Source organism: Plutella xylostella, chromosome 7 (genome assembly GCF_932276165.1).
Source record: "Plutella xylostella chromosome 7, ilPluXylo3.1, whole genome shotgun sequence".
NCBI classification, from domain to species: domain Eukaryota; kingdom Metazoa; phylum Arthropoda; class Insecta; order Lepidoptera; family Plutellidae; genus Plutella; species Plutella xylostella.
Window position 1 is genome coordinate 8234619 of NC_063987.1, and position 26494 is coordinate 8261112.

The 26494-nt window shown below is 40.8% G+C and overlaps 2 protein-coding genes and 1 long non-coding RNA gene across 3 annotated transcripts; 2 read left to right on the forward strand and 1 right to left on the reverse strand.

Annotated features, from left to right (window-relative positions):
• Window positions 1-4415: 4415 nt before the first annotated feature.
• Window positions 4416-10758, reverse strand: LOC119690800. The gene is made up of 2 exons (XR_007266485.1): window positions 8666-10758; window positions 4416-5391 (listed from the first exon to the last, which is right to left on the reverse strand). It is a non-coding gene; the product is annotated as an uncharacterized LOC119690800 (long non-coding RNA).
• A 9-nt stretch (window positions 10759-10767) lies between these two features.
• Window positions 10768-14628, forward strand: LOC105390770 (leucine-rich repeat extensin-like protein 6). Its single transcript, XM_048622298.1, has 5 exons — window positions 10768-10916; window positions 11086-11211; window positions 11337-11406; window positions 12136-12274; window positions 14552-14628. The coding sequence occupies exons 1-5, from the start codon at window positions 10810-10812 to the stop codon at window positions 14626-14628; spliced, it is 519 nt and encodes a 172-aa protein (XP_048478255.1). The 5' UTR covers window positions 10768-10809.
• A 3554-nt stretch (window positions 14629-18182) lies between these two features.
• LOC125488812 (formin-like protein 5) lies at window positions 18183-20398 on the forward strand. The gene is made up of 5 exons (XM_048622299.1): window positions 18183-18331; window positions 18502-18627; window positions 18753-18822; window positions 19552-19690; window positions 20253-20398. Exons 1-5 carry the CDS (start codon window positions 18225-18227, stop codon window positions 20396-20398), a joined length of 588 nt encoding a protein of 195 aa, XP_048478256.1. The 5' UTR covers window positions 18183-18224.
• The last annotated feature ends 6096 nt before the right edge of the window (window positions 20399-26494 follow it).

The window sequence follows — 26494 nt, forward strand, 5'->3', positions numbered from 1 at the left end:
TTAGTTAGTTGAATTTTTTGAAGCTCACTTTATGCTTGGTCTAGTGCAGAGTACAGGTTTTTAAAGTACGCATCCTCGAAAATAACTTTTTTTTTTAATGTGTGAGTAAGGAAGCTGGCAGATAGCATATTTTTTTAATTTTAGGAATTTTTTTTTATTTGTATGTTCATCTCATGACCTTTCTAAGTCCTCCAATACCGAAAAAGATATAAAAAGTTATTTTATGGGTGCGGGCGCTTTCAAATTTCCCCCTAAGAAGGTGCCGCGAAAAGGCAGCGTTTCTGGAGAAACCCGGTTGCGCTGTCGTCGCATTAAAAAAAAGCTTGAGCTGAGTCACCCCCTTTTGCAACAACCTGTATAATGAGACATCATTTTACCATTCAAAACCTCTGAACTATATCAAGATCTACTTGTAGCTAAACTTTTAAAATTCTTAACACATATTTTTCTAAAGTCATATTTTTATTATATCACTACTATTTACTATACTTTATACATATTTATTGTAATAGTATGGATTAGTGTTGCCACGAATAGTGCTTTGGCCGAATACCGAATATTCGGCCGGGGCTGTCAGCCGAATACCGAATATTCGGCCACCGAATATTCGGCAGGTAATGCAGTATAATTCAATAAGTAGAAGTTTTATTTAAAGAGTGTTCTTCTTAATCTTACGGCAGATCCGTACCGCACGTGGTGGTCAACCAACTCGAATCAGTAGACAAACCAAAGTCTCTTACGAACAAATGCCGAAAAACTTGTCATTATTCATCACACACACACACACACACGCACTCACGCCTTGTACTAATGTACTCCCTTGCGGGGTAGGCAGAGGTGCATTGCTGCACCCACTTTTCGCCAGAGTGTTATATTCATCACAATTTGCCTTTAATAATTTTAAATATTAAAAATACTGACGTTGTATTCAGGGTTTTCGCAATTAATGATTGTTTGATAGTTAAATGTTTCGATTAAATTGGTTTTTTATTCCCTTTTGTAAGATATTTGCAACTTTTTTAAGTATTCGGTATTCGGCCGAATACTACTTACTATTCGGCCGAATACCGAATACTGAAAAAACTGGCCGAATAGGCCGAATACCGAATACTTGCCGAATATTCGTGGCATCTCTAGTATGGATCAGACAAAAATATTTATAAAAACTAAACAAGATTTTATTTTATGTCTTCTGTATTTCACGTCTAACATAATAACGTAAAATACTACAACTTTGCCAAAAAATATGCTTTGATAGTAGTTTTTCCCTGACTTTCCAGGTGGTCCATCAATTTCACTGACTTTCCCTGACCACCTTGAGCTTCCCTGACTTTTCCCTGACTTTCCCTGACTAGATATTCCAGATAGTGGACACCCTGATAGCCTTAGATAGATTTTAAGGAGTTAATTGTACAATTACTTTGTGTATTAAATGACTCTATGTATATTTTTAATTGCATTTTAGTCATTGTCCAAATCGTAGGCTATATTTATTCATATATCACAGCTGATGATGATGACGATGACAAATGGACAGACAAACGTACAATATTTTATAGACGTAGTTATTTACGACAAACTCTAATACACACACACACATATGCGCTCATAAACCTCGTCCAACACACCGGTGCATTGTCATCAATAATTTTCCAATAAAAACGCCTGAAATTAAAAAAAAAACTATCAGTTCTCTTCGTGCTTCGACGACCGTCCGGACGTTCCGACCTACTTGTGAAACCAGTGCTGAAGCTCTGCTGTCCTGCTGCTAAGTTCTGCTGCATTGCTACTACACCTACTAAAATAATGTTCGTAAGTTTACTCATTATTTTTCTTTATTTTCTCCATCTACTACCGGCTACCTGTCTAAGGTTGTCGGTCGGGCTGGAGGGCGAACCATGCTACGTTTGCTTGTTCAATTTAATAATTCATTATTTTTCAGTTCCACTCTAAATTTTTGGTACTTACCTAATTTAAAACTTTGTTTTGCAACTTCATCCCAGTGTTATCAGACAAAAGCACACCTATCTTGGTTTGCATATTAATATTTGTATCATAACATTATACTAATTTATTGTTGTTTTAGGTCTGACTTCGAATACGACGAGGCCGCCGCCCGCAAGTCGCACGCGCTGTCATCGAGAAAGGCCTTCGAGTCGGAAGACGACTACTTTGAAAGGTTTTTATTTTCTTATTTTTTACACTTCAGTGGCCCGGCTTTTGTTCTTTAGACTTCGTCAGTGGTAGTGCGTGTAGAGTGTTTTAGTATTTTTTCTTATAGCACTTAGATCACTCGAAAAGTAAGGAGGTCAAAGCCAAGGAGACCAAGCGAAAGGCACCGCCGCCGTCGAAGTCAAAGAGGCCCAACTGGCGAGTCTTCGATTCCGACAGCGAGGAGGAGTCTGCTACCAGGGCGCCGCAGCTGCTGCGGTCGAGCTACACCAAGCGGGTCGCTGACGGAGTCGTGCGCCGCTGTGCCCAGCTTGAGGGAGGGCTATTCTTAGACCTCAAGCTATTCCAGGTCGACGATATTAAGAACGTCCACCCACGCAAGCGGCACGAAAAGGCGGTGTTGGCGCTGCGATTCCAAGCGGACCCCGACTCGCCCGAGTTAACTGCACTGCAGCAGCTGTTGCATCGTTGTAAATCCCGCTTTGTAGAGGGGTATTTTTTCCCTGATAAGTTAGATTAAGTTTTTAGGCAATAAAATATAACATAGCTATTTGTATTTTCTATATATTTTTTTATTTTTTTTTACTAGGCCTCACGAAATATTAGGTAAATCTCACACCCCACTGCTAGGCATTTACATGTTATAAGAGTCTTGTCCACTGCAGTTATTAGGAACACCCACATTTACAGGCATTTATATAGGTATAGGTTTTACTGAGCATTAGGTACTATTAATTATTTCTATTTACTCTAACCATTTAATGCAATAAAAGATAGTTCACACAAATTATTTGAATTTGAGTTAATTAAATTTATAAATACTCGTATCATATCTAATCCAATATGCCTAGCAATAAAATGATATATTGCTCTGTTTGTGATGTCTCAATAAAAAGTAGATCTTTTTCCTCTCATTTGCGAAGCACTGTACATAAAAACAATAGTGCTGTAATGAAATGTGATGGAATTGAAAAAGTGTCATCAGCGTTTCGTAACCGCATTACAACTTACAGGTGAGGCCGAGCTCGGAGTGCGACGAAGCGCGCGGGTCGAGCCCGCCGGACCTACGTGAAGATAGCGGTAAAAGTAATTTTTTATAAGGGCGAATATGTTTTCATGATTATGAAGAAATAAGTCATTTCAGCAGTATACTGTTATCACTACATGCTAGGGAATGCTGCAATGAACCTATATACATATTACACATTTAACAGTGTGCTCGAAATTAGTCAAAATTATTAATTAAAAGGACACTCAATACGGCCGAATATTATTCATGTTTATGAAGAAATAAGCCAATTCAGCGGAATACTGTTATCACTACATGCTAGGAGATGCTGCAATTAACTTGCTAACTACTATAACACCATTCAGAGTGCTCCGACAGATTAATTACCTAACAAGTTAATGTCAGTCATTAAAAAAAAAAAAAAAAAACTAAATCCACCCAGATGAGTGTGTATATAACGGATAGACGATGGTAAATACATTATAAATCTATGTATGTCATCTTTGGGTTTGCTCAATTGACTTCAAAATAATCAATAATAATATAATATAGCGCCTTATAAAGTGCAGCTAGCAGCAGTTACACCTCTTACCACTCTTGGTACTTTGCTAAGTTGCTGCTGAGCGGTGAGTGCGCATGACGTCAATCATACATAGTTGCTGCTATGTCGCCGTAAAGTAATTGTAATGTAATTAATCTCTCCGAGCACGCTGTTACATGTGTTATATGTCTATAAGTTCATTGAAGTATTCTCTAGCATGTAGTGCTAAAAGAATTTGGGTAGATTGGCTTATTCTTCATAATTATGAAACAATAGTCGCCCATATAGGAAAATATGATGTTATGTTAATCAAGTTAAAACTTGATAGGAACTAAATCTACCACTCATCGAGTGTATGTAATAGATAGACGATGGTATGTAGATCGTAGCAATAACTATTTTATGTACGTATGTGGTCAAGGGACTTCAAAATAATGAATTAAGTGTAAGCAGCTAAAAAATGCTTTTGGCTCGGGAAGAAAGTGAAGGAACTTTTCACCATAATAATTATCTGAACCGTAGCCTAGTTGGATGTAGCTCCATATCAACCTAGAGGTTCGAGGATCGATTCCAGCTGAAGATCTTTTTTCTTTTTGTATTCTATTTTAATGGAGGTTACTTTCAACTTACAGTGAATGTGACCAGTTTATTTTTTGTAGATTTATTTTGGTTTCTTAATATGTAAATAAAAGATGCCAAGACAAATTTATTTTATTTTATACAAATCCACATTAGAAACTACATCAACACAATCATGTTAAATTATTTTATATTGTTTATTATTGTTATAAGTAGGTATGATTAAGATCACAATGGTATTTCTAAATTAATTTTTTTTTTCTTACAAAATTCTTAGCCTATATTCTGATTCAAGAATTCTGTATAGTGTGCTTATTAATAATAATCATTATTTATTTATTTTTCATTAACTAAGGTACAGTAAGAACTTTTACTCTGGTGTGACAAATAACAGTTAACATCGATAGCTTTACTTATATCATAGCTCTTTTAAGTAAGAGCTCATTATATTATAATATATTGTGGTATTATAGTGCATGCATGACTGTGTACTGTGTTATCTAGGGTGAACGTAATTCAATTCTAATGGCCATTTAGGTATTATATTTTCAGTGATGCACACTTTCATGACGAGATGCAGGACGCGGAGATGACGTGGCCTGGACCACGTGAAGCTCGCTGCCGTCGACAGACTGAGATGGAGAACCGTTGTGTCTGCCCTTTCCCCCACGGGGGGTCATAGGACGCCAAGAAGAAGAAGACGCGCACTATCAAAGATTTTGACAGGAACTCCTGTCGTCACATTTGCTGGGTACTTCGTCATGTCCAGGTTCATCAGTATCCACAGCCACAGAAACCCCTACAATCAAGTCCGACTCATCTGTATCAACTTCCACCAGACGCTCACGGAATCCCTTCAAGCCTGGTCCGTCACATATAAGGAGACTGTCTTTATCCTCCGCATGGGGGAGGTTGAAGGTTATAATACCGATTTATAAAAAACTTTAATAATCAACTATTGTCTCTCCAGCCAAGTCTTATGAGACTGTTTTGGATCCTTTTCCTGCCCTTATTGGACAGCACTTGGGCAAGGGAACTGCCTGTTGATAACACATCCACAAGCCATTGGAGCCTAGAACATCACAAAGGCCTCCTCATCTCGCTCTGATTAGCTCCGAACTCTGCAAACTGCGGGACTCTCTAGGGATCTCACTAATTTGTTGCCCTATTCTCAAAGTCAAAGTAGAAGAGGAAAAATTCAGGTATCTCAATCGAGCAGAGTCTTACGCGATCTGGAGCTCCCAACCCTGTGTCGTGGGAGAAGATTGCCAACTTTGGGGGAACATCTCAGCAACAGATGAAGCTCTGACAAACCTAACATTGTGCCAATTCCTACATTGTTATCCAACCAGAAGGCTTTCCAAGCTTTGTCGAAGAGGATGCATCGATTGCGGATCTCCATACAGACAGCAGTATTACTTATTCTTTCCCTTAGGATGGTAGTCCCTTCAACACGACTAGTTCTTGGAAAGACTGATGTTGACATAATATTTTGGAAACGAATCTCTCGAGATGATTTGAAACCGTATCAAAAATGGGCGGTAGAAAAGAGATCAGGATACGCCTCCATCAACAGGAAGATGGAGTTAGAAGAAGGCCCCAAAACAACTCAGACAGCCTACCTAACAACCGCCCAATGTAATGTGGCTCTCACCACCATCCTGAGATCACATATTTTCCCGCAAAAACCTGTTGTAATTCACAAAACAGTGGACCCCCTAGAGACCATGACCACCACAGAGATAACATTGACACTGTCATCTCTTGAGTTTCATGAGAACACTGCAAGAACTCTCATAGTGCCAAAAGGTGTCTTATTAGTCAATGGAAGCCAAGTTGATTGCAATGAGGGCAACATGCGCGAGTTTCTCATAGATCTAATGAGTCTTAACTCCAACTCCTGCCATCAGACTCCCTCAAAATCGGTGGGTTTACTTAATAAATTAAGTAAACCCACCGATTTTGATTATCTTGATTATCTTAGATTATTATGATTATCTTAGAAATAAATATTATAAATTAACCATAGGCATCCCGTATGCTTGTTTTATTGTTGAAGTAGACCATATACACCCAATGTTTCAATATGTTACCATCCGTTCTTCCTGCAATGACCTCTAGCATGCCGTTGGTGCTGGCTCGCACCCTGTGCATGAGCGACGCTACCTTTTTGCGCATAATTGCATGGAAGCCATCAGTATGTGCTTGCGCAAACATACTGGATGCACTGCAGTGGCGAGGCAGCCCCAACAATTCCTAAAGGCATTGTTATATTGAACTCGCATAGCGCTGAGAGCCTTTTGCGTATATTTGACCCACAGGCTGCCCAATTGACCAAGAAGCCAAGTTGATTGCAATGAGGGCAACATCCGCGAGTTTCTCATAGATCTAATGAGTCTTAACTCCAACTCCTGCCATCAGACTCCCTATCTTAGTTCCTCTGGATCAGCTTGGGTGCAATCTGAGGACCAGACATTATGGCTTATCGTCTCCATGAATGAATCCAGTCATGAGATCAAATCTCACCAGCTATCACTCTATCCCGATCGAGCCCTCGAGCAATGTTATAATCCCCGCTTCGGGCAGAAATTGTACAAAGTAAATTCAACCCTCTGGTTAAGCCTTGAAAGAAGAGGGATCCCACTAGAAATGATCGACCTCATCTTTGCTTCCGACTGAAGGTCAAAACACCTTGTTCCACCTGACACCAAAAAGCCAAGAACTCTTTTCACGCCACTCCAGCGATGCACTAAATCATAAAGAGATCCAACCAAAAATGGAACGAAAACACCGATCAGTAAGATGCCAGACAACCAGAAGGGACATACAGACTAAGAAAAACTAATAATTAACACACACATACTACATTAACATGGAAAGGAACGAGCGCATATCGATAGGGGATAATAGTAGATTTCACCCGCCATCAAAGCAAGAATTATGATTTTGTAGCCAGAAATAATTTCGTAGCCACACTAGGAGTGATTCTGTAGAAATACTGTACTTAAACATCTGTTTTACATGTCACAAGACGAACCGAATGAAAGTAATATAGACAAGTAGGATATAGGAGACAGATAATAACAAAGACCACAGACCAAGGCTATCGAGGCAATGATTTTGTGAAGCTATTACCAATTTCGTAGCAACATTTAGAATAATTCTGTAGAAATACTGTATTACCTTGTTCAACTTTAGTTTATGGCAATCTGTCGGTTTTGCCAACAATTTGTGCCCATACCTTGTTGCAAACCTACATTAGTGAACACATCTTCAGTCCTTTTCCGTTTCACCATTATTTGACCAATCAAAATGCATCTACACTGTACCCTGCCTGTCACTAATGAGTAAAAGGATACTAAAAGCATATCCAAATTATTATTTGTGGATGAACTTGATGGAATCGAAATTGAAGGAAAGCTCACTCGCATAGAAGAGAGGACATGGATATTGAAAATTGCAGTCAGTATGATAGGGGCTTTAACTCAAGGCCTAGATTTATCTTCTCATGTGGTCATGCAAATCGGGATGGAATTGGAGAAATTCATAGCTCCCAACTTAATTCACTTAGCCGCCACTTCGTTCGGAACAGGACCTAGAGTCAGGGTATCCGGGGAATACAAAGCATTTATTTGCTTTGGGGCTGCCCTGTTCATACCGAAGAACTACTGTAGACAAATGTCAGAAAACTCATTATTGACAGGGATCAACAACACAAGAGCATTCCTTTCAGTTAAAGCCACCATTACCATCGCCAGGTTCCATTTAAATCTCCGAGATAAGGCACTCCTCCAGGGGTTTCACCAGATTTTGTGCATCAACCCCCAGATATGCAAAGAGCCTCCCTTGGTGATTCCAGGAGTTAGGGAGTCCAACCCATCTACGATCTTCCGCTCATTATTGCTTAACCAACAAGGACAAGCCCCTGACACTCAAAAGAGCTCTAGAAACTTGTTAGGGATTTGGGGCAGAGTTCAAAGAAAGACTGATACCTTCCCGATCTAACAAGGAACTCGAGAAACAAGAACAATGCCCATGTCCAGGTTCATCAGTATCCACAGCCACAGAAACCCCTACAATCAAGTCCGACTCATCTGTATCAACTTCCACCAGACGCTCACGGAATCCCTTCAAGCCTGGTCCGTCACATATAAGGAGACTGTCTTTATCCTCCGCATGGGGGAGGTTGAAGGTTATAATACCGATTTATAAAAAACTTTAATAATCAACTATTGTCTCTCCAGCCAAGTCTTATGAGACTGTTTTGGATCCTTTTCCTGCCCTTATTGGACAGCACTTGGGCAAGGGAACTGCCTGTTGATAACACGTCCACAAGCCATTGGAGCCTAGAACATCACAAAGACCCATCACTCTCCATCAGAAAACTTCCTGTCGACATCCCTGGAAGGCCTCCTCATCTCGCTCTGATTAGCTCCGAACTCTGCAAACTGCGGGACTCTCTAGGGATCTCACTAATTTGTTGCCCTATTCTCAAAGTCAAAGTAGAAGAGGAAAAATTCAGGTATCTCAATCGAGCAGAGTCTTACGCGATCTGGAGCTCCCAACCCAGTGTCGTGGGAGAAGATTGCCAACTTTGGGGGAACATCTCAGCAACAGATGAAGCTCTGACAAACCTAACATTGTGCCAATTGCTACATTGTTATCCAACCAGAAGGCATTCCAAGCTTTGTCGAAGAGGATGCATCGATTGCGGATCTCCATGCAGACAGCAGTATTACTTATTCTTTTCCTTAGGATTGTAGTCCCTTCAACACGACTAGTTCTAGGAAAGACTCATGTTGACATAATATTTTGGAAACGAATCTCTCGAGATGATTTGAAACCGTATCAAAAATGGGCGGTAGAAAAGAGATCAGGATACGCCTCCATCAACAGGAAGATGGAGTTAGAAGAAGGCCCCAAAACAACTCAGACAGCCTACCTAACAACCGCCCAATGTAATGTGGCTCTCACCACCATCCTGAGATCACATATTTTCCCGCAAAAACCTGTTGTAATTCACAAAACAGTGGACCCCCTAGAGACCATGACCACCACAGAGATAACATTGACACTGTCATCTCTTGAGTTTCATGAGAACACTGCAAGAACTCTCATAGTGCCAAAAGGTGTCTTATTAGTCAATGGAAGCCAAGTTGATTGCAATGAGGGCAACATCCGCGAGTTTCTCATAGATCTAATGAGTCTTAACTCCAACTCCTGCCATCAGACTCCCTATCTTAGTTCCTCTGAATCAGCTTGGGTGCAATCTGAGGACCAGACAATATGGCTTATGGTCTCCATGAATGAATCCAGTCATGAGATCAAATCTCACCAGCTATCACTCTATCCCGATCGAGCCCTCGAGCAATGTTATCATCCCCGCTTCGGGCAGAAATTGTACAAAGTGAATTCAACCCTCTGGTTAAGCCTTGAAAGAAGAGGGATCCCACTAGAAATGATCGACCTCATCTTTGCTTCCGACTGAAGGTCAAAACACCTTGTTCCACCTGACACCAAAAAGCCAAGAACTCTTTTCACGCCACTCCAGCGATGCACTAAATCATAAAGAGATCCAACCAAAAATGGAACGAAAACACCGATCAGTAAGATGCCAGACATCCAGAAGGGACATACAGACTAAGAAAAACTAATAATTAACACACACATACTACATTAACATGGAAAGGAACGAGCGCATATCGATAGGGGATAATAGTAGATTTCACCCGCCATCAAAGCAAGAATTATGATTTTGTAGCCAGAAATAATTTCGTAGCCACACTAGGAGTGATTCTGTAGAAATACTGTACTTAAACATCTGTTTTACATGTCACAAGACGAACCGAATGAAAGTAATATAGACAAGTAGGATATAGGAGACAGATAATAACAAAGACCACAGACCAAGGCTATCGAGGCAATGATTTTGTGAAGCTATTACCAATTTCGTAGCAACATTTAGAATAATTCTGTAGAAATACTGTATTACCTTGTTCAACTTTAGTTTATGGCAATCTGTCGGTTTTGCCAACAATTTGTGCCCATACCTTGTTGCAAACCTACATTAGTGAACACATCTTCAGTCCTTTTCCGTTTCACCATTATTTGACCAATCAAAATGCATCTACACTGTACCCTGCCTGTCACTAATGAGTAAAAGGATACTAAAAGCATATCCAAATTATTATTTGTGGATGAACTTGATGGAATCGAAATTGAAGGAAAGCTCACTCGCATAGAAGAGAGGACCTGGATATTGAAAATTGCAGTCAGTATGATAGGGGCTTTAACTCAAGGCCTAGATTTATCTTCTCATGTGGTCATGCAAATCGGGATGGAATTGGAGAAATTCATAGCTCCCAACTTAATTCACTTAGGCGCCACTTCGTTCGGAACAGGACCTAGAGTCAGGGTATCCGGGGAATACAAAGCATTTACTTGCTTTGGGGCTGCCCTGTTCATACCGAAGAACTACTGGTACTGATCGGTGGTGCCGCCGCCGGTGATGCCGCCACCGGTGATGCCGCCGCCGGTGGTGCCACCGCCGCCGGGTAGGGAGAGAGCAACGGCGCCGCCGGTGGTGCCGCCGCCGCCCCCGCCCCAACCGCACAGGTAGCTAACTAACTAGACATTGTGAAACAGGGCCTAAATGTGACTACCAGTCATCGGTAGATAATAAAGTTTTATACTGGCAGTGGCAAGACAAGTATAGTGGATATAATTATGTCAAATGAATCCGTATCATAATTAATTATAATCATATTTTTTTATTAAATTTCAGATACCGGTATGTTTCGGTGCCCGCACCGGCGCCGTACCCGGCCTGGCCTCTGCCACCATTTGCGGTGCCGCTGCCGGCGCCGTATGCGCCGTGGCCGACGGAGGTGGCGCCGCCGTTCGCGGCTAGGTATGTACTGTACTAACTTTAACCGCGGAGCGGAGGCACGCTCTTTAAAGACACCGAGATCCCGATTAGCACTAGTATTATTTATTACGGAGAATTATAAATAAATAAATAAAACGAAATTTCAGCTACCCGGGTCCGCCTGCGCCGCAGCCGGTAAATCCGCCGCAGCCGGCAGCCGCACCTATCCACATTTGTGTAAGTTTGAAAATACGTTATTTTAAAACAATTACGTAAATGACAATGGGCGTTTTGGGACCTATGTCCAATAAAGATGAGACACATCGTTGGATAGCTCTTTTCAAGTGAGCAAAAAAGTATTATGACGACAAATCCGTATAAGTTGTCCATTTTGAAATATATTCGTCGGAAGGAAGTATTTTTCTATGGCATTGCACTCTCTCTCCTGATGACAGTTAGGGCGTAATACACGTATGACGTAAACACGTATTATTGAAATTGGAGAAATTACTTTCAAGTGGTTTTATTTACTAAGATAATAAACAAATATAATATTATATGAAATATGATCATTTTGTTTTAAAAATTAAAAATGGATGTGAAAAACTAACAAAAACATAAAAATTACAGAAATAAAATATAAAAACTTTCAAGGTACGATTATTCTAATTGGACAGTAAATCAAGACTAGCGCTTCCGTTATTCATATTCTGCAAAAAAATACCTTTTCAACGATGTATCACTCATTTCTATTGGTGCTGGTCCCAGCTTCCATATATTGGTGCCCATCATCATTAAATTTAATGCTTATGATCAATTTTACAAGTTCTCACTTCACACGAACGTCCGATTACAAATTTGTTATTTTTCTACAGTATAAAAGTAGATAGAATTTGCCCTTTTTAAATCGTTTTACCACTGCAAACTCCTCTGATGTGATTTAAAACGGAATTTTCTTGTTTTCAGTTTGTGGAGAGCCCTCGGTGGTGGCAGGGGCCGCCCTCGTCGGGTCGGGGGCGCGGCGGGCGCCATGGCCGCGGGAGCGGCGGGGGTGGGCGCGGCGCTCGCGGTCGCGGGCGCAGTCGCGGCCGCGGCGGCGCCTTTGGTCGGTGGGTTTACTTAATTTTGATTATTTTGATTATAAATAAATATTATAAATTAACCATAGGCATCCCGTATGCTTGTTTTATTGTTGAAGTAGACCATATACACCCAATGTTTCAATATGTTACCATCCGTTCTTCCTGCAATGACCTCTAGCATGCCGTTGGTGCTGGCTCGCACCCTGTGCATGAGCGACGCTACCTTTTTGCGCATAATTGCATGGAAGCCATCAGTATGTGCTTCCGCAAACATACTGGATGCACTGCAGTGGCGAGGCAGCCCCAACAATTCCTAAAGGCATTGTTATATTGAACTCGCAGAGCGCTGAGAGCCTTTTGCGTATATTTGACCCACAGGCTGCCCAATTGACCAAGAAGCCAAGTTGATTGCAATGAGGGCAACATCCGCGAGTTTCTCATAGATCTAATGAGTCTTAACTCCAACTCCTGCCATCAGACTCCCTATCTTAGTTCCTCTGGATCAGCTTGGGTGCAATCTGAGGACCAGACATTATGGCTTATCGTCTCCATGAATGAATCCAGTCATGAGATCAAATCTCACCAGCTATCACTCTATCCCGATCGAGCCCTCGAGCAATGTTATAATCCCCGCTTCGGGCAGAAATTGTACAAAGTAAATTCAACCCTCTGGTTAAGCCTTGAAAGAAGAGGGATCCCACTAGAAATGATCGACCTCATCTTTGCTTCCGACTGAAGGTCAAAACACCTTGTTCCACCTGACACCAAAAAGCCAAGAACTCTTTTCACGCCACTCCAGCGATGCACTAAATCATAAAGAGATCCAACCAAAAATGGAACGAAAACACCGATCAGTAAGATGCCAGACAACCAGAAGGGACATACAGACTAAGAAAAACTAATAATTAACACACACATACTACATTAACATGGAAAGGAACGAGCGCATATCGATAGGGGATAATAGTAGATTTCACCCGCCATCAAAGCAAGAATTATGATTTTGAACCCATAATAATTTCGTAGCCACACTGGGAGTGATTCTGTAGAAATACTGTACTTAAACATCTGTTTTACATGTCACAAGACGAACCGAATGAAAGTAATATAGACAAGTAGGATATAGGAGACAGATAATAACAAAGACCACAGACCAAGGCTATCGAGGCAATGATTTTGTGAAGCTATTACCAATTTCGTAGCAACATTTAGAATAATTCTGTAGAAATACTGTATTACCTTGTTCAACTTTAGTTTATGGCAATCTGTCGGTTTTGCCAACAATTTGTGCCCATACCTTGTTGCAAACCTACATTAGTGAACACATCTTCAGTCCTTTTCCGTTTCACCATTATTTGACCAATCAAAATGCATCTACACTGTACCCTGCCTGTCACTAATGAGTAAAAGGATACTAAAAGCATATCCAAATTATTATTTGTGGATGAACTTGATGGAATCGAAATTGAAGGAAAGCTCACTCGCATAGAAGAGAGGACATGGATATTGAAAATTGCAGTCAGTATGATAGGGGCTTTAACTCAAGGCCTAGATTTATCTTCTCATGTGGTCATGCAAATCGGGATGGAATTGGAGAAATTCATAGCTCCCAACTTAATTCACTTAGCCGCCACTTCGTTCGGAACAGGACCTAGAGTCAGGGTATCCGGGGAATACAAAGCATTTACTTGCTTTGGGGCTGCCCTGTTCATACCGAAGAACTACTGTAGACAAATGTCAGAAAACTCAATATTGACAGGGATCAACAACACAAGAGCATTCCTTTCAGTTAAAGCCACCATTACCATCGCCAGGTTCCATTTAAATCTCCGAGATAAGGCACTCCTCCAGGGGTTTCACCAGATTTTGTGCATCAACCCCCAGATATGCAAAGAGCCTCCCTTGGTGATTCCAGGAGTTAGGGAGTCCAACCCATCTACGATCTTCCGCTCATTATTGCTTAACCAACAAGGACAAGCCCCTGACACTCAAAAGAGCTCTAGAAACTTGTTAGGGATTTGGGGCAGAGTTCAAAGAAAGACTGATACCTTCCCGATCTAACAAGGAACTCGAGAAACAAGAACAATGCCCATGTCCAGGTTCATCAGTATCCACAGCCACAGAAACCCCTACAATCAAGTCCGACTCATCTGTATCAACTTCCACCAGACGCTCACGGAATCCCTTCAAGCCTGGTCCGTCACATATAAGGAGACTGTCTTTATCCTCCGCATGGGGGAGGTTGAAGGTTATAATACCGATTTATAAAAAACTTTAATAATCAACTATTGTCTCTCCAGCCAAGTCTTATGAGACTGTTTTGGATCCTTTTCCTGCCCTTATTGGACAGCACTTGGGCAAGGGAACTGCCTGTTGATAACACGTCCACAAGCCATTGGAGCCTAGAACATCACAAAGACCCATCACTCTCCATCAGAAAACTTCCTGTCGACATCCCTGTAAGGCCTCCTCATCTCGCTCTGATTAGCTCTGAACTCTGCAAACTGCGGGACTCTCTAGGGATCTCACTAATTTGTTGCCCTATTCTCAAAGTCAAAGTAGAAGAGGAAAAATTCAGGTATCTCAATCGAGCAGAGTCTTACGCGATCTGGAGCTCCCAACCCAGTGTCGTGGGAGAAGATTGCCAACTTTGGGGGAACATCTCAGCAACAGATGAAGCTCTGACAAACCTAACATTGTGCCAATTGCTACATTGTTATCCAACCAGAAGGCATTCCAAGCTTTGTCGAAGAGGATGCATCGATTGCGGATCTCCATGCAGACAGCAGTATTACTTATTCTTTTCCTTAGGATTGTAGTCCCTTCAACACGACTAGTTCTAGGAAAGACTCATGTTGACATAATATTTTGGAAACGAATCTCTCGAGATGATTTGAAACCGTATCAAAAATGGGCGGTAGAAAAGAGATCAGGATACGCCTCCATCAACAGGAAGATGGAGTTAGAAGAAGGCCCCAAAACAACTCAGACAGCCTACCTAACAACCGCCCAATGTAATGTGGCTCTCACCACCATCCTGAGATCACATATTTTCCCGCAAAAACCTGTTGTAATTCACAAAACAGTGGACCCCCTAGAGACCATGACCACCACAGAGATAACATTGACACTGTCATCTCTTGAGTTTCATGAGAACACTGCAAGAACTCTCATAGTGCCAAAAGGTGTCTTATTAGTCAATGGAAGCCAAGTTGATTGCAATGAGGGCAACATGCGCGAGTTTCTCATAGATCTAATGAGTCTTAACTCCAACTCCTGCCATCAGACTCCCTATCTTAGTTCCTCTGGATCAGCTTGGGTGCAATCTGAGGACCAGACAATATGGCTTATGGTCTCCATGAATGAATCCAGTCATGAGATCAAATCTCACCAGCTATCACTCTATCCCGATCGAGCCCTCGAGCAATGTTATCATCCCCGCTTCGGGCAGAAATTGTACAAAGTGAATTCAACCCTCTGGTTAAGCCTTGAAAGAAGAGGGATCCCACTAGAAATGATCGACCTCATCTTTGCTTCCGACTGAAGGTCAAAACACCTTGTTCCACCTGACACCAAAAAGCCAAGAACTCTTTTCACGCCACTCCAGCGATGCACTAAATCATAAAGAGATCCAACCAAAAATGGAACGAAAACACCGATCAGTAAGATGCCAGACATCCAGAAGGGACATACAGACTAAGAAAAACTAATAATTAACACACACATACTACATTAACATGGAAAGGAACGAGCGCATATCGATAGGGGATAATAGTAGATTTCACCCGCCATCAAAGCAAGAATTATGATTTTGAACCCATAATAATTTCGTAGCCACACTGGGAGTGATTCTGTAGAAATACTGTACTTAAACATCTGTTTTACATGTCACAAGACGAACCGAATGAAAGTAATATAGACAAGTAGGATATAGGAGACAGATAATAACAAAGACCACAGACCAAGGCTATCGAGGCAATGATTTTGTGAAGCTATTACCAATTTCGTAGCAACATTTAGAATAATTCTGTAGAAATACTGTATTACCTTGTTCAACTTTAGTTTATGGCAATCTGTCGGTTTTGCCAACAATTTGTGCCCATACCTTGTTGCAAACCTACATTAGTGAACACATCTTCAGTCCTTTTCCGTTTCACCATTATTTGACCAATCAAAATGCATCTACACTGTACCCTGCCTGTCACTAATGAGTAAAAGGATACTAAATTCAGGGTGTCCACTCAGAATCCTCCAAAAAATTCCCTGACTTTTCCCTGACTTTCCCTGACCATTTCAGAAATTTTCCCTGACCAGAGATCAAAATAAACAAAAGCTTGATTTGAAAGTTTTCCGTTAATTTGCGACACCTATGTAAAAAAACTTCGACTGCGTAAAATATTTGGCTGTAAAAAGTGTATATTAAGCCGAAAGAGACGAGAGTGACTCAGGAAGATCATTTTGAACAACATGAAATTCTTAAAAAAATGATTTTCCACACATACTTTGCTAGACAGGTGAAGTTATAATACGAAAAAAAAACCACGAATTTCAAAAACACGTAGAACAAAAGTTGTTTCGAGTGATCCCCTCAGTCACCTTTTTCCGGCTATGCACATCTACCACTATTGCAACATTATGTATAGAAAGCAATGATAAATAAGTACCTACTGAATTTTTTTGTACAACAAAGTTTGAATAATTTTATATTAGCATAACGTGTAATTCTTTTTTGTATTAGCAAAATTGAGAAATAGGTATACATTTTTTTTGTTTTCAAAATGACATTTTACTTTAGAAAAAAGTCATTTAAAGGTGGGAAACCCAAGCGGGATCCACTGGTTATTATTGCAATTATTGCAAAAGACTTTAGTAAGACTTAGTTAATTTTATTTAAGCACACTTATTGATGGTAGGATTAGTACAGAGTGCTTTGAAGAAATATGCCTCCTCATATATTTTTTTTCATGAGAGTTTGGAAGCAGGTAGATAAAATAAACTTTTTAATTTGTGTATAAAACTTGTACTAGCACCAAAACCGAAATAACTCGAGTTCGTAAAGCGTGTTAAGCTTTGTAAATACCGCAATTAATTTAAAAAAAAAAAAAACCAAAATCAAATATTTTCGTATCGTCGCGACGCTTTCAAAAAAAACATTAGGTGCGGCGTGGAGGAAACGCTTCTGCATGTGCTCCCGCTGCCGTAGCAAATTATGAGAATTGATGAGTGAAATGAGCACCGATACAGCGCGTCTGCACCAACACGTTATGTGGGGACGTATTTTAGATCACGAACTCTTAAAACAAAAGTTGTTCAGAATGGCAAGCTGAGTCACACTCTTTTGTAAGAAATTTCATTAAGGGAACATCATTTTACTATTGAACAAACTATGTGAGTCTGGAATCTGGCTTACGAGATTTTATTTTATGACTTAAGTATTTTACGTTTAAAAAAGAAAAAGAAAAATAATAATTAGTAAAGGAAAGAACTACAATTTTACAAAAATATATGCTTTACTAGTAATTTTTCCCTGACTTTCCAGGTGGCCCATCAATTTCCCTGACTTTCCATGACCACCTTGAGCTTCCCTGACTTTTCCCTGACTATCCCTGACTTTCCAGAAAGTAGACACCCTGTAAAAGCATATCCAAATTATTATTTGTGGATGAACTTGATGGAATCGAAATTGAAGGAAAGCTCACTCGCATAGAAGAGAGGACCTGGATATTGAAAATTGCAGTCAGTATGATAGGGGCTTTAACTCAAGGCCTAGATTTATCTTCTCATGTGGTCATGCAAATCGGGATGGAATTGGAGAAATTCATAGCTCCCAACTTAATTCACTTAGGCGCCACTTCGTTCGGAACAGGACCTAGAGTCAGGGTATCCGGGGAATACAAAGCATTTACTTGCTTTGGGGCTGCCCTGTTCATACCGAAGAACTACTGGTACTGATCGGTGGTGCCGCCGCCGGTGATGCCGCCACCGGTGATGCCGCCGCCGGTGGTGCCACCGCCGCCGGGTAGGGAGAGAGCAACGGCGCCGCCGGTGGTGCCGCCGCCGCCCCCGCCCCAACCGCACAGGTAGCTAACTAACTAGACATTGTGAAACAGGGCCTAAATGTGACTACCAGTCATCGGTAGATAATAAAGTTTTATACTGGCAGTGGCAAGACAAGTATAGTGGATATAATTATGTCAAATGAATCCGTATCATAATTAATTATAATCATATTTTTTTTATTAAATTTCAGATACCGGTATGTTTCGGTGCCCGCACCGGCGCCGTACCCGGCCTGGCCTCTGCCACCATTTGCGGTGCCGCTGCCGGCGCCGTATGCGCCGTGGCCGACGGAGGTGGCGCCGCCGTTCGCGGCTAGGTATGTACTGTACTAACTTTAACCGCGGAGCGGAGGCACGCTCTTTAAAGACACCGAGATCCCGATTAGCACTAGTATTATTTATTACGGAGAATTATAAATAAATAAATAAAACGAAATTTCAGCTACCCGGGTCCGCCTGCGCCGCAGCCGGTAAATCCGCCGCAGCCGGCAGCCGCACCTATCCACATTTGTGTAAGTTTGAAAATACGTTATTTTAAAACAATTACGTAAATGACAATGGGCGTTTTGGGACCTATGTCCAATAAAGATGAGACACATCGTTGGATAGCTCTTTTCAAGTGAGCAAAAAAGTATTATGACGACAAATCCGTATAAGTTGTCCATTTTGAAATATATTCGTCGGAAGGAAGTATTTTTCTATGGCATTGCACTCTCTCTCCTGATGACAGTTAGGGCGTAATACACGTATGACGTAAACACGTATTATTGAAATTGGAGAAATTACTTTCAAGTGGTTTTATTTACTAAGATAATAAACAAATATAATATTATATGAAATATGATCATTTTGTTTTAAAAATTAAAAATGGATGTGAAAAACTAACAAAAACATAAAAATTACAGAAATAAAATATAAAAACTTTCAAGGTACGATTATTCTAATTGGACAGTAAATCAAGACTAGCGCTTCCGTTATTCATATTCTGCAAAAAAATACCTTTTCAACGATGTATCACTCATTTCTATTGGTGCTGGTCCCAGCTTCCATATATTGGTGCCCATCATCATTAAATTTAATGCTTATGATCAATTTTACAAGTTCTCACTTCACACGAACGTCCGATTACAAATTTGTTATTTTTCTACAGTATAAAAGTAGATAGAATTTGCCCTTTTTAAATCGTTTTACCACTGCAAACTCCTCTGATGTGATTTAAAACGGAATTTTCTTGTTTTCAGTTTGTGGAGAGCCCTCGGTGGTGGCAGGGGCCGCCCTCGTCGGGTCGGGGGCGCGGCGGGCGCCATGGCCGCGGGAGCGGCGGGGGTGGGCGCGGCGCTCGCGGTCGCGGGCGCAGTCGCGGCCGCGGCGGCGCCTTTGGTCGGTGGGTTTACTTAATTTTGATTATTTTGATTATAAATAAATATTATAAATTAACCATAGGCATCCCGTATGCTTGTTTTATTGTTGAAGTAGACCATATACACCCAATGTTTCAATATGTCACCATCCGTTCTTCCTGCAATGACCTCTAGCATGCCGTTGGTGCTGGCTCGCACCCTGTGCATGAGCGACGCTACCTTTTTGCGCATAATTGCATGGAAGCCATCAGTATGTGCTTCCGCAAACATACTGGATGCAATGCAGTGGCGAGGCAGCCCCAACAAATCCTAAAGGCATTGTTATATTGAACTCGCAAAGCGCTGAGAGCCTTTTGCGTATATATGACCCACAGGCTGCCCAATTGACAATAAGATTTGAATAGTGTAATTTTTACTTTACGTGAGCAGCGAGCAAACCTGCGGGCCAACATATTCGCGCGGGCTGCCACCGCCCTGCGCTCCCGTTCAATATCTCCGAGATAAGGCACTCCTCCAGGGGTTTCACCAGATTTTGTGCATCAACCCCCAGATATGCAAAGAGCCTCCCTTGGTGATTCCAGGAGTTAGGGAGTCCAACCCATCTACGATCTTCCGCTCATTATTGCTTAACCAACAAGGACAAGCCCCTGACACTCAAAAGAGCTCTAGAAACTTGTTAGGGATTTGGGGCAGAGTTCAAAGAAAGACTGATACCTTCCCGATCTAACAAGGAACTCGAGAAACAAGAACAATGCCCATGTCCAGGGTCATCAGTATCCACAGCCACAGAAACCCCTACAATCAAGTCCGACTCATCTGTATCAACTTCCACCAGACGCTCACGGAATCCCTTCAAGCCTGGTCCGTCACATATAAGGAGACTGTCTTTATCCTCCGCATGGGGGAGGTTGAAGGTTATAATACCGATTTATAAAAAACTTTAATAATCAACTATTGTCTCTCCAGCCAAGTCTTATGAGACTGTTTTGGATCCTTTTCCTGCCCTTATTGGACAGCACTTGGGCAAGGGAACTGCCTGTTGATAACACGTCCACAAGCCATTGGAGCCTAGAACATCACAAAGACCCATCACTCTCCATCAGAAAACTTCCTGTCGACATCCCTGGAAGGCCTCCTCATCTCGCTCTGATTAGCTCCGAACTCTGCAAACTGCGGGACTCTCTAGGGATCTCACTAATTTGTTGCCCTATTCTCAAAGTCAAAGTAGAAGAGGAAAAATTCAGGTATCTCAATCGAGCAGAGTCTTACGCGATCTGGAGCTCCCAACCCAGTGTCGTGGGAGAAGATTGCCAACTTTGGGGGAACATCTCAGCAACAGATGAAGCTCTGACAAACCTAACATTGTGCCAATTCCTACATTGTTATCCAACCAGAAGGCTTTCCAAGCTTTGTCGAAGAGGATGCATCGATTGCGGATCTCCATGCAGACAGCAGTATTACTTATTCTTTCCCTTAGGATGGTAGTCCCTTCAACACGACTAGTTCTAGGAAAGACTCATGTTGACACAATATTTTGGAAACGAATCTCTCGAGATGATTTGAAACCGTATCAAAAATGGGCGGTAGAAAAGAGATCAGGATACGCCTCCATCAACAGGAAGATGGAGTTAGAAGAAGGCCCCAAAACAACTCAGACAGCCTACCTAACAACCGCCCAATGTAATGTGGCTCTCACCACCATCCTGAGATCACATATTTTCCCGCAAAAACCTGTTGTAATTCACTAAACAGTGGACCCTCTAGAGACCATGACCACCACAGAGATAACATTGACACTGTCATCTCTTGAGTTTCATGAGAACACTGCAAGAACTCTCATAGTGCCAAAAGGTGTCTTATTAGTCAATGGAAGCCAAGTTGATTGCAATGAGGGCAACATGCGCGAGTTTCTCATAGATCTAATGAGTCTTAACTCCAACTCCTGCCATCACACTCCCTATCTTAGTTCCTCTGGATCAGCTTGGGTGCAATCTGAGGACCAGACATTATGGCTTACGGTCTCCATGAATGAATCCAGTCATGAGATCAAATCTCACCAGCTATCACTCTATCCCGATCGAGCCCTCGAGCAATGTTATCATCCCCGCTTCGGGCAGAAATTGTACAAAGTGAATTCAACCCTCTGGTTAAGCCTTGAAAGAAGAGGGATCCCACTAGAAATGATCGACCTCATCTTTGCTTCCGACTGAAGGTCAAAACACCTTGTTCCACCTGACACCAAAAAGCCAAGAACTCTTTTCACGCCACTCCAGCGATGCACTAAATCATAAAGAGATCCAACCAAAAATGGAACGAAAACACCGATCAGTAAGATGCCAGACAACCAGAAGGGACATACAGACTAAGAAAAACTAATAATTAACACACACATAGTACATTAACATGGAAAGGAACGGGCGCATATCATTATATGACACTAGGTCGAATGCCTTTGACAAGTCCAAAAAACAGGCTAACACAGGCGTTTTTCTAGCAGTGTAGTACTGGACAGCCTGCTTCAGACACAATATGGCACTTTCCGTCGATAGACCGGACCTGAACCCAAATTGGGCATCGTGAAGCTCAAGGTGTTTGGCCAATTGTTGCAATCAAGCAGACTGTCCAGCACCTTAGCCACAACAGTAAAAAAATAAATAATTAAAAAGCAGTTGAGCGTTATAGTCGGGTGAATTCGGAAGTTCATAGCCAGCCAGCGACGGCGGGAGCGGCGGCGTCTACGAACCATAGCGGGCCGAGGTTTGCACGTCAAGGAGCTCAATGTGAGCATGTCTATTTGTGCATCCGTAATATCCGTCATTTGTGCATCCGTAATATCCGTCATCAAAAAGCGACAAATATTCCAACAGACTGACATGGACAATATCCTTGACGATGGACACGTTTTGTATCCAGAAGTACCTCGACCAGAGGGAGAGAGATTCATTTGCACCGAATATTTACATACCCATATTAATGTTCAGAATATCGATGTAGACAGTAGACATGTTTCATGGCTTCATAGTGCGTTGTATCCTTCCCAAATATGCGATTTGGATAGATCGTTACAAGAATTGAACAATATTTTGATTCACAATTTGTTATGTAACGAATCAGTCTTATTTATTTAGTGGGCAACATCAAACGGTATCGTTTTGGCGTTGGGTTAGTAATGAATATCAATATTATTTATTTAATATTCACGGTGTCGATCCCACACAATAAAAACGACAACACTTTGAACGTCACCCGCTTATTTAGTTGTCACGATTCTTTGTCTCTCATCAGAGTATTATTAGCTAACTGAAGTTTTCGGGAACTAAATCAGTAAGATATTCATAAGGTACTAGTAATCGAGTACCTACTTACAACGTATTTTAAATCCCATAGTATTGTTAACGAGATAACCCGAAATTAATAATTTAAAGAGAAAAATCGATACCGTTAAAGTTGATCCTAAATTTTCGATACACCAAGTCAGTCAGGGAGTTTTCAGACCACTCCTTCCCTAATGCTTGACCTTACCGTACTAGATTTTTACGTCTGGAGAAGCGCGAAAGAATGAAATGCAATGAAATTCACGCCGCTTTTGATACGATGCGCAGAGAAATGCGGCTTGGAATGGTAACCTTGGAGATGCGAAAGTGATGTCGAGCATGTTAAGAAGCAAATCACGATATAATATAAGAATAAGAGGTCACCACTTTGAACATTTAATATGAATTAATAAAGCACATTATTTGAAAAAAAATATGTTTTATTTTGTTATGTTTAAGAATACTAAAAGAGTTCTTTATGATCCACTAGACGAATACAGGTAGAAATGACGCTTCATTCAAGGAACAACTTCCGCCGAACCATACAGGTAGAAGCGGTCCCACAAATTAACCGTCATTAGTCATTACAATACCCTTTTTCTATTATTTGTCACGTTGTCGTTACAGATGACTAATACCAGCTATTCAGACAGTTAAAACTTGATTTTGAAACCTATGAATGAGAAATAAGACCATTAAAGACAACAAACGAAATTTTCAAATATTGAACCCTTCGAAGGAAAAATAGCAATAACTTTTTTGTTAATGAATAAATTGCATTTTTGTTTTTTACTGTCGAATCTGTATTAAATGCAAAACATTTTCAACTCACGGGCACATTGATGGTAGTACTAACTTTTTTAGCTATGGTGATCCGCAAGTGAAAGTTTTATTTGGTGTACGTACGAAATTTAACTTTTTTTTTATGTTGTCCCTCTAATTTTTTTTGATAATAGCCCATACAGGTCCTGTAGAGTGATAACTCAGGAATTTTAAGTTAAATAAGAAAAAAAATATATTAAGATTTGGAGATTTGGTATCAAAGTCAATGACTTAACCCAAAATTTTATAAAATTTTATTTAATCTCAAATATCTCGAAAACCGTGACACTTTCACTAAGGCCTTTTTATGTTTTTCTGATAAGGCATGATCTCAACCATCACCAGTTTTCATTTGGACCACTCATAACGGGGCATCCTGTATATCCACCAATGATGACGGATCTAAAGCGACACACCTCATAAAAATTTAAATGTACGAAAGGAAAAAATTGAAAGATTTACCACCCAGCGAACATTGAAAAAACCTGATTTGCGAACTGAATTGCACCTGTGATCATATTTTTTTCCATGATACTAATCAACTCATGTTTTTTATAACAAAACAAATAGCTACATAGACAGATTGCAAAAAATATTTTCTGGAGACATCGAAGTAAAAATAATAATGTACCACGACCCCCCGGCGCACAGACCTCACAAACAGCTACACTACATCGACAGAGACGCCCCTCTATTTCCTACTATATAAACACGCGGCATTGAACGGTGACTACACTTCGCTTCTCAAACTCGGCTGCAAACATGGATCTCTCCCTCAATTCGTCAAGCTACGATGCAGAGCTACTGAAGGCTTTAGCTGACTATGAAAATTAGGAAACGTACGTAACTTACGTACGTTTACGCAACGTAAGTGAACAGTTATTTCATTTTACTATTTCTATATGTAATTTGATGAAAATAGTGATGGGGTGTGAATATTAGTGGGGAGGGGGTGGGTACATGCAGTATAAATGTTTTATTCTTAAATTTGTACTCTCACACCTGTGTTTGCGTTCAATAGTCCAACAATGATGAATTTAACTTATGAAGATTTATTACTTTTTAACAAAACTTTATTGTTGGATAAATTTACTAAATACATTCGATTATGGTATATACATGGGGTCGGTCTTACCATCTTCATTTAAAAATAGTTCAAACTTGAAACCTTTTTACACCCCTTGTAAAGGACATCCTATCAACTCTTCTTTATTAAATAATACCGATGAGATAGATGGAGTACATATCATGCAGGCATATTGTAACATTTGTACAAGATCGAAGACTAGCACATCAATTTCATTAGGTAGCTACTAATAGTTAAGTATCGGGAATGCAAATATTCTGCATGAATTATGCTTCTAACGTCTATGTATTTTAACTAAGTTGTTTTTTATTCACAGATTAACTGGAAATGGAAGAAAAAGAAAATGGGATGATGTCATCACCCCTTCAACGTAGGCCGCCGCTGCGAACAACAACCCTTCCCAGGCAGCCCTCTTGGCAACCCCTCTAGAAGAAGATACCCCTCCAGACAACAAAATTAAATGTGATGCGTGTCAAGTTCACATTGGGTACTTTTCACGTCATTTAAATAGCAAATTACATAGGGAAAAGGTTTTAAGAAATAATGAAACATTAGAAAATGTGAAAATTATTGAAAGCGCGTTTGGACAACGAGTGAAATCCTATCGTATTCAGCTCCACTCATCTAATTTAAATAGTTCGGTATCAACAGATTGTGTAAAAACACCCGAGGTATACTTCGAAAAAATTAAAAATAATATATTTAAACAAGCATCATTGTATTTGCGGTGCACTGGTAGACTCAAGGGGTCATCATGGTCTAAGTTGTCCCAAGTGCGCTGGTAGATTTCCAAGACATCATGCGCTAAATGACTTGATTAAGAGGGCAATGGTCATGGCGAATATCCCGTGCGTCCTGGAACCACCAGGTTTGAGTCGCACTGATGGGAAGCGTCCGGATGGACTAACGCTGGTCCCCTGGGAGCGTGGCAGAAGCTTGTTGTGGGATGCCACATGTGTTAGCACGTTTGCAGCTTCACATTTAGCAGGAACGGCAAGAGTAGCGGGCTCGGCGGCTGAGAATGCCGCTAGATTAAAGCACCAAAAGTATACGGATTTAAAAAACCGTTACTTGTTTGTCCCCGTAGCAGTGGAGACGAGCGGAGTTTGGGGTGGTGAAGCTAAAGCCCTCATAAGGGATCTAGGCCGCCGTATTGCCTCGCGAGGACATGATCGTCGCTCCGGGTCGTACTTGGCTCAAAGGCTCTCTCTTGCTATTCAAAGAGGTAACGCTGCAAGCATTATGGGTACTTTTGGGCCAGGTATGACTCGTGGCGGATTATTAGATTAATTTAATTTTACTTTTTACTTTGACGAAGCATGTTACGCTGACGATGACGATGTTCTACACAGAATGACGAAGATTGTTAATACCATAGTATTAAATTAATGCACCTTTTAAATAGAATACATACTTTAAACAACTAATGGATAACATAGATTGCCATTCATTCATTCAAAGTAAATTTTGTTTCACACGCAGAATTCATTCAAATCACTAAAGACTTAGTTAATTATTTCGATTTCCAGGGGTATAATTATAGTTTTTGCAAGGGGGATGATATTGAGATAGATTTTGAACAAGTTGTTGTTGAGTTTTC

Bases quoted from the DNA above. Each gene is read 5' to 3' on its own strand.
- LOC105390770 (XM_048622298.1), top strand. From the start codon at position 10,810: ATGCCGCCACCGGTGATGCCGCCGCCGGTGGTGCCACCGCCGCCGGGT. The intron at 10,917-11,085 runs GTAGCTAACTAA...ATTAAATTTCAG, and splicing joins CCCCCGCCCCAACCGCACAG to ATACCGGTATGTTTCGGTGC. The intron at 11,407-12,135 runs GTAAGTTTGAAA...TCTTGTTTTCAG, and splicing joins CCGCACCTATCCACATTTGT to TTTGTGGAGAGCCCTCGGTG.
- LOC125488812 (XM_048622299.1), top strand. From the start codon at position 18,225: ATGCCGCCACCGGTGATGCCGCCGCCGGTGGTGCCACCGCCGCCGGGT. The intron at 18,628-18,752 runs GTATGTACTGTA...ACGAAATTTCAG, and splicing joins GCGCCGCCGTTCGCGGCTAG to CTACCCGGGTCCGCCTGCGC. The intron at 19,691-20,252 runs GTCGGTGGGTTT...TGGTGATTCCAG, and splicing joins CGGCCGCGGCGGCGCCTTTG to GAGTTAGGGAGTCCAACCCA.